This window comes from Streptopelia decaocto, assembly GCF_964273445.1.
Source record: "Streptopelia decaocto genome assembly, chromosome: 21".
Classification (NCBI taxonomy): domain Eukaryota; kingdom Metazoa; phylum Chordata; class Aves; order Columbiformes; family Columbidae; genus Streptopelia; species Streptopelia decaocto.
In genome coordinates, this window is record NC_138676.1 from 6,582,955 (window position 1) to 6,591,925 (window position 8,971).

At 53.8% G+C, this 8,971-nt stretch overlaps 1 protein-coding gene across 1 annotated transcript; it reads left to right on the top strand.

Annotated features, from left to right (window-relative positions):
• Positions 1-7,603: 7,603 nt before the first annotated feature.
• Positions 7,604-8,518, top strand: LOC309448708 (olfactory receptor 14J1-like; the record flags this gene model as incomplete). The annotated part of the gene is made up of 1 exon (XM_082070432.1): positions 7,604-8,518. One exon carries the CDS (start codon positions 7,604-7,606, stop codon positions 8,516-8,518), a length of 915 nt encoding a protein of 304 aa, XP_081926558.1.
• Positions 8,519-8,971: the final 453 nt, after the last annotated feature.

Here is an 8,971-nt window from a genome sequence, read left to right on the forward strand (position 1 = left end):
TCCATCTTCAGACCAACTCTCACAATCCCCCAACCCACTGGAGATCCCCCAACCCATTGGAGATCCCCTCAAACCATTGGAGAACCCCCAACCCATTGGAGATCCCTCCAACCCAACCATGGGAGATCCCTCAACCCATTGGAGATCCCCCAATCAACTGGAGATCCCCCCCAACCCACTGGAGATCCCCCAGCCCATTGGACATATCACCAAACCCATTGGAGATCCCCCCACCCAACCACTGGAGATCCCCCAGCCCATTAAAGATCCCAGCAAACCCATTGGAGATCCCCCCAAACCCAAAGATGGGAGATCCCCTCAAACCCATTGGACATCCGCCAACCCATTGGAGATCACCTAAAACCCAAACACGGGAGATCCCCCAACCCATTGGACATCCCCTCAAACTCATTGGAAAACCCACCAAAACCAACCATGGGAGATCCCCAACCCATTGGAGATCCCCCCAATTCATTGGAGATCCCCCAAAAACCATTGGTGGTCCTCCAATTCACTGGAGATCCCTCTAACGCACTGGAGATCCCCCCAAACCCATTGGAGATCCTCCAACCCATTGCAGATCTCCAAAACCCATTGGAGATCCCTCAAACCCATCAGAGATCCCCCAACCCAACCATGGGAGATACCCCAACCCATTGCAGATCCCCCCAAACCCATTGGAGATCCCCCAACCCATTGGAGATCCCCCAACCCACTGGATATCCCCCCAATCCCATTGGAGATTCCCCAACCCATTGGAGACCCCCCAAACCCATGGGAGATCCCCCCAATGCATTGGAGATCCCCCAACCCAACCCATTGGAGATCTCCCAACCCACTGGAGATCCCCCGAAACCCATTGGAGATCCCCCCCAAACCCCTGGGAACCCCCCAGCCCACTGGAGATCCCTCAACCCAAACATGGGAGACCCCAACCCATTGGAGATCCCTCAACACCACCATGGGAGATCCCCCAACCCAACCCATTGGAGATCCTGCCCAACTGGCTGGAGATCCCCAAACCCATTGGAGATCCCCCACAACCCACTGGAGATCCCCCCAAACCCATTGGAGTTCTTCCAATTCACTGGAGATCCCCCAAACCCACTGGAGATTCCCCAAACCTATTGGAGCTCCCCCCAAACCCATTGCAGGTCCTCCAATTCACTGGAGATCCCCCTAACCCACTGGAGATCCTCCCAAACCCCTTGGAGATTCTCCAACCCCTTGGAGATCCCACCCACCCATTGGAGATCCCTAAATCCATTGGAGATCCCCCCCAACCCATTGGATGGATGGGACATTTTAGGTCTCAGTGGCCTAAGGGCCCCAGGGATGGGACATCTTGCCCTGAGTAACGCAAGGGATGAAGGGATGAGAAATTTTGGCTCTTGATGGCTTAAGGAGGCTGGAGATGGGACAATCTGGCTCCAGGGATGAGATATCTGGGGTCTTGGTGGCCTCACAATGTCCAGAAATGGGACATGCGGGCTCTTGGTGGCCCAAGTGGTCCAGAGATGAGACATCTTCATTTTGGTGGCCCAAGGTGGCTGGATATAGGACATGCTGGTATTGGTAGCCAAAAGGGGTCCAGAGACGGGACATCTTGTTCTTGGTGGCCAAAGTATCCACAGAATTGACATGTTGGCCTGGGTGGTCGATGGGTTGGGGAATTTTAGGTCTTGGTGGCCCAAGGGGGGTGGAGATGGGACAACTTGGGTCCAGAGATAGGACATCCTGGGTCTTGGTATCCCCAAAGTGTCCAGGGATGGAACATCTTAAGTCTTGGTGGCCTAAGGGGTCCAGGGATAGAATATTTTAGGTATTGGTGGCCCAAAGTTTCCAGAGATGGGAAATCCTACATCTTGTTGGCCCAAAGTGTCCAGGGATGGGACATCTTGGGAGCAGAGATGGGACATCTTGATCTGAGTTGCCCAAAGTTTCCAGGGATAGGACATTGGAGGTCTGACATGGGGCAACCTGGCCTGCAGTGGCCCTAGGGATCTAGAGATGGGACATTATAGGTCTTGGTGGCCTAAGGGGTTCAGGGATGGCACATCTTGGCCTGGGTGGTCTAAGGGATCCAAGAGTTGGGACATTTAAGGTCTTGGTGGCCCGAGATGGCTGCAAATGGGACATCTTGGATCCAGAGTTGGGACATTATAAGTCTGGGTGGCCCAAAGTGTCCAGGGATGGGACGTTTTAGGTCTTGGTGGTTTAAGGGGTCCAGAGATGAGACATCCTGGGTCTTGGTGGCCTCATGGGGTCCGGGGATGGGACATCTTGACCTTGGTAGCCCAAGAGGGCTGGAGATGGGACATCTTGGGTGCAGGGATGGGACATCCTGCATCTTGGTGGCCCTAAGTGTCTATGGATGGGACATTTTGGGTGTTGGTGGCTTCACACGGTCCAGGGAGGGGACACTTTGGCCTGGATGGCCCAAAGTCTCCAGGCATGAGACATCTTCAATGCAAGGATGGGACATCTTAGGACTTGGTGTCCCCAAAGTTTCCAAGGATGGGTCAACCCGGGTCTTGGTGGCTTCATGGGGTCCTTCTGGGACTGGGTGGCCTAAAGTGTCTAGGGATGGGACATCTTGGATCCAGGGATGGGACATTTTAGGTCTTAGTGGCCCAAAGTCTCCAGAGATAGGATATCTGGGGTCTGGCATGGGACATTCTGGCTCTTGGTGGCCCAAAGGGTCCAGGGATGGGACATTTTAGGTCTTGGTGCCCTAATGGGTCCAGGGACAGGAAATTTTACCCTGACTGGCCCGTGGTTTCCAGGGATGGGAAGTTTTGGCTCTTAGTGGCCTCACAGTTTCCAGGGATGGGACACAGCGGCAGCAAGAGTGGCCACATCTCCTCTTTCACCAGGACCAGCACCCAGTGGGGTGACCACCTCCCTGCCCCATATTTAAAGGGGTGCCTGGGGGGGGCCCTTTGTGACATCACCAGTGACATCACAATGCCCCACCGTGGCAGTTGCACATCCCCCTGAGATCCAGAGCCTCCAATAGGGCAGTGATGGCTCCTTAGCACCTTTTGTGCCCCACTGTGCCTGTCCCCATGCACACACCAGGGTGGTACCGAGGTGCTGGCAGCCACATCCTCCCCCACCCTGGGCAGGGTGACTTCACCTCCACCAGCCTGATACAGGCAATTAACAATCGACTAATTAACACTTAAAGGACTAACACGTAAAGACTTAAAGAGCTAACAGAGACTAACCCTTAACTCTTATGAATATGTACAGGTGTTCATTCTTTCAGCATCTGCAGTTCAGGATCATGGCAGCAGAGGGCTCATGAACATCTAAAATGCTCTTACAAGCCAAGGCTCTGTGCAGCATTTTCCTAAAGGCTTCAAGTCGGGTGTGGATGATTAGAGAGATTTCAGGAATAGCCAAACAGAGAGCATTTCCATCATAAATAGCAATAAAGCCAAATTTCTTCTATTTCCTTCCCCCTGTCCCTCCTCCACATTTCCAGAAGAGGTGGTCTCAGCAATCTCCAATTATGAATGATCTGGAGTATTTCGTCAGGTAGACAAAAAAATATGTCAGAAAAGTGGGTACCTGACACGCCACTTGAGACAGGAGACAGGCCAGGACCCCTCAAGAGGAGTCACACTCCTCTGGACCAAGAGGTGGGTGTTCCTGGCAATCTCAGGTGCCACAGCACAGTGATACTTGTGTTCAGGAGCTGGTCAAGTGACCCAACTCCTGTTCTGTAACGGTGTCTGAGTTTGCTCAGGTCACCCCTGACTTGAGCCCCATCCACTGCTGGGTGTTGTCCAGACTCCTGCCTTCAGGAACAAAGGCCCAGGAGACCTTGCTGGTGAAGATGGAGGCAAAGAAGCCACGAAGAACCTCAGTCCTGTGTGATTTTACTCTTCTGAAGTTCAGCAGCAGGCCCACATTCACCCTGTCTATTCTTTTACTGTAAGGAAACTGTGCCAGCTCATCTTCCTGCCCTTACAGTCCCCAGCAGGGATCAAGTCCAGGGGAGATTTGCATCATCTCTACACCCATGGCCAAGGTTTCTAAATTCCTCCTTTGCAGCTTCCCCTGCTCCCACCTCCTGTGTGCTGCCTTTGTGCCCTGCAGCTCCAACAGTTCAGAGGAGCAGCCTCACGAGATAAATGCTTCTGTTCATGGGTACTTGAAGAGATCATTCTTGTGCTTGGAGCAGGCTGTCCTGTAAGGTTTCTCAGATTTCCTGAGCTCCTTCACCCTTCAGACCTAATTCCATGTCACAACCTTTAATGGCCGCCATCCCCCAGTATGTCTAAGTGTTCTCCTCTGGATTCCACCAGCCTGTGCTGTGCTGCTGGCCTTCCTCCCTCCCCTCTGGTGCCTGGGACCCCTCTGTATCATGCTCACAACAGCCAAGGTGGACACTGGTGTTCACATCCCTCACCAGCTCTTCCTTGTTTCTCAATTCCAGAATCAGGTGAACATCACCCTTGTTGGCTCACCAGGCAGAAATGTTAAGATTTTGGCCCAGGATCCTCTGGATTGTTGGCACCTGCAGCTTTTCCTGGCCAGTGAATGTCAGGGCAATTACATTTCCCCATAGGATCCTGCTCATTGACTGGTGACTTCCTCAGATTACTGACAAAATATCTCTTCCATTTCTTCTCCATGATCAAGTAGTTTGTAACACACAACAGGTTGTCACCCTGTACTGGTTTTACATGCAAATTCTTGGAACTGAGGGTGAGTGTGGGTGTGCTACAGTTGTCACCTCTCTGAGAAGACAACAGGAGTTTGACCAATGTCAGACAGAGCTGATTTCAGCTGCTCCAAGATGGACCCACTCCTTGCCCAATCTGAGCCACTCAGTGATGCCGGCAGCACCTCTGGGATATTGTATTTGAGAAAGGGTAAAAAACGCTGCACAACAGCAGGTGGGAGAGAGGAGGGAGGAAATGGGAGAGAAAAGCACTGCAGACACCAAGGCCATATCCCACAGGACCCAAGCAGGTCCCTCAGCAGCCAAATCCTGCTCTCCTGAAATCCTGCTCTTGGCCTTGTTCTCATCTCCCAGGAGCCTCAGCTCCACTTTCCCATCCCTGACTGTGCCATCCTGACCAACTCTTTCTGGTTTGTAAGTGTGAAGTCCCACAGGGTACCCGTATCAGGAAGACGTTGTCAATGGGCTCCAAACCCTCCTGGATGGCTGGTACCGTGCAGATATTGGGATATCTCAGGTCTGTCATGAGGACACGGCCTGGAAACATGAGGCTTCTTTCATTTGTCTGAAGGAGGCCTCATCTCATTCCTCTTCCTCATCAGAGGAGAGAGCTCAGCAAAGGAAGGAAGATGCTCAGACAAGAGCAAGGTGGGGCAGCAGGGGGGATGTCTGCAGCCTGCAGGGACAGAGGTGCAGGGGATGCCCCAGCACAGGACAGGCTGTCGTGGAGATGATCATGGGATGTAAAGAGTTTGAAAGCCCCACCAGACATGAGCTCCTTCTCCCCTTGGCTGTGGCTGTTGTCTGCACCTCTGATGCCTGTGAGGAGACACCTTGTCCTTGCAGCACAGGGGCCTCATGGCTCCTTGTCCCCAGCCAGGAACCTGGGAGGTGTGGGACCATAGTCCTGCCCTTGGCCTTGCACAGCCCCACATCACACTGTCCCAGGAAGGGCCCTGGGCAACGTGGGAGGGACAGGATCTGCCTTCCCAAGGCTGGCGGTCAGGCCTTGTCCCTTTGGTTAATGAAACACATCCAGGTTTACTCAGCATCAGAGAGAACTTTACTTTGCTTTTCCTGACCTGCCATCTCTACCTCCAATTTTCTTCTCTGACCAGACCCCTGGGATGGTTTCTCAGTTGTGTCCCTCATTGGGACCCATTAACCTTACAAAAAACTTTGGAGGTTGAATCTGACTTTGACTTCTTGTGAAGTTTCATCACCTTCCTCCAGGGTCTGAGGTCCATGGACTCAGCAGCAAACCCACCAGAGGGGTCATTAAAGCGCCTTGGGCTGCTCCTGAGCTGCTGAGCTGGGCTGGGCTCCTGGGACACAGGGAGCTCATGGCAGCGGCAGCGCTGCAGAGAGACAGCTCTGCCCAGGAGCAGCTCCTCTGCACACACAGCAGGGCTGAGGGCTCTGCCTGGGCATCTCAGCAGACGAGCCAGGCAGAGAGAGATTAAAGGTGGTCAGGACTGGGAGGATGCTGAGAGCTCACTGGAGGAGAAACCTTTGCAGCCCTTGCCATGGTAAGTCTCTGGTGCAGGGCAGTGCAGCTGTAGCTCCTGGAGGCATCTCCTGAAACTGGCACAGGCACAGCTGGTGGGATCTGTAAGGACGGGGCTCTTGTCAGGCCATGTTGAACAGCTGTGAAGCTGGGTGAGCACCCAGGGGTGCCCAGGGCTGTCCTGCAGAGCAGGGTCCCTGCACCCCAGGGCTGTGCCGGGCAGGGACTCTGCCGCCTGCCAGGGTCAGCGCTCAGCCTGCCCGAGAGAGCCCAACAACACTGAGGGGAGAAGCTGTGGCGGGAAGGAGTGACCACTATTGGAGCAGGAAAGGTGCTTCTGCTGTGGAGAGGGTGCTGTGTGGGTCAGTGCTTCTCACAGCTCCAGATCACCCCCAGGATTTTTCCAAGGGGATGTCTCAAGGAGAAGGTAAATGCAAGGATTACCAGACAGATAAGGAGCTTTCCTGAGCCTTTCTTTTCAGATTCCTCTCCCAAGGGGTGGGGGGTGCAGGAAAGGATAAAATGAAAATGAGCTCTCATGCTGAAACAAGTCACTGAGACTCCGGAACTGCAACTCTGAGTGATCAGTACATCTGCCAGAAGGCTCATGACATCCCTTCCCCACCCCTCTGCCTGTGCACAGCACCTGCATCACCTTGGCTGGACCCGTCAGCCTTAGTCTGACCTGTCCTGTTTTCCAGCCTGCAGACAGGAAGATGCCCCCAGGCAGTGCCCTGTGAACAGGCAGGATCTGTAGGGCCAGGGGGAGGGCACAGAGGGTGGGATGGTCTGTGAGCACTGACAGGGAACAGACATGGACAGGGAAACACCTCCCAGGGGAGAATCTCCAGGCAGCAGGGAAATGATCAGAAATGAGAGGAAACTGAACCCGGAATTGTTATGGAAGGGAGAACAGAGAAGAGTCCCTGTGACCCCCTGCAGTGCAGATCCCTCCTGTGAGCAGCCCCCTGGCCTCCTCTCCCACCTCCTCTCCCACAACTCTCCCCTGGGTGGGAGGGGAGAAGGAGCTGTAGAAACACCAAACCTCTCAAACTCAGTTTCTCAGGCCTGGGGATACAGATGCTGACAGTCCCTTCTGCACCAGGAGCGGTTCCAGCTGACAAAGCTGAACCCCAGGACTGGCCCCTGCCCACCCGATCACACAGGGTCAGGCTGACTCCTCAGGAGCCCCAGGGCAGAGACCCTGCTCTTCATTGCACACTCATCAAGCACCAACGAGGGCTCCAGCCAGGACGTTCTCCTGAAAAAGAAAAGTGTCTCTGTGTGTGACAGGGTGAGAGGGTGTGTGGGAAATGGTTTTGATTATTCCCAGAGAAGTCTCATCTAAACCTTCACTATCTTTTCCTCCTTGCACAGGTCCTCATGCGCACAGGCAGCCAATGTCCAACAGCAGCTCCATCACCCAGTTCCTCCTCCTGCCGTTCACAGACACACGGGAGCTGCAGCTCTTGCACTTCTGGCTCTTCCTGGGCATCTACCTGGCTGCCCTCCTGGGCAACGGCCTCATCATCACCACCATATCCTGGGACCAGCACCTCCACACCCCCATGTACTTCTTCCTGCTCAACCTCGCCCTCCTCGACCTGGGCTCCATCTCCACCATTGTCCCCAAATCCATGGCCAATTCCCTCTGGGATTCCAGGGCCATCTCATACTTAGGATGTGCTGCTCAGCTCTTTTTCTTTCTCTTCTTGATCACAGCAGAGTTTTATCTCCTCACCATCATGTCGTACGACCGCTACGTTGCCATCTGCAAACCCCTGCACTACGGGACCCTCCTGGGCAGCAGAGCTTGTGTCCACATGGCAGCAGCTGCCTGGGCCACTGGGTTTCTCAATGCTCTGCTGCACACGGCCAATACATTTTCTCTGCCCCTGTGCAAGGGCAATGCCCTGGGCCAGTTCTTCTGTGAAATCCCCCAGATCCTCAAGCTCTCCTGCTCACACTCCTACCTCAGGGAACTTGGGCTTCTCGTTGTCAGTGCCTGTTTAGCATTTGGCTGTTTTGTGTTCATTGGGGTGTCGTATGTGCAGATCTTGAGGGCCGTGCTGAGGATCCCCTCTGAGCAGGGACGGCACAAAGCCTTTTCCACCTGCCTCCCTCACCTGGCCGTGGTCTCTCTGTTCATCAGCACCGCCATGTTTGCCTACCTGAAGCCCCCCTCTATATCGTCCCCATCCCTGGACCTGGTGGTGTCTGTTCTGTACTCAGTGGTTCCTCCAGCAGTGAACCCCCTCATCTACAGCATGAGGAACCAGCAGCTCAAATATGCCCTGTGGAAACTCTTGACTTAGTGTTTTCTAAGCAATACACTGCCCATCTTTTTCTACATTACAGTTTAACGTAACTAATTACAGAACCAGCCTTTCATCTCTATTTTTTTTGTTGATGGTAGTTTTATTGTGATAATGTTGTCATCCCCCATTCTCTGCCTACTTTTCTTGTATAACTACTGTCCATTATATCATGTATTTGAACAAAATAAAGGGCCCTGTCGTGACTCATTTTCATGGTATCCTTCCTGCAAGGCCTATTTAGAGCTGCAGGGCGAGTTCCTGTATGGAGGGAAAAGAGTCCATCCTGGCAGCCCTGCCAGGGAGCAGCAGCGCTTGTTCTTCCAGAGCTGTTCTGGTTCCACTCCCACACTCTCCTTCTCATCCCTGGTGTTGGTGCAAGGCCTGAGTGCTCTGGCAGCTTGGTCACCGTCCTGCTGTGTGTCAGTCCTGTGAGCGCAGGCAGGGACAGGC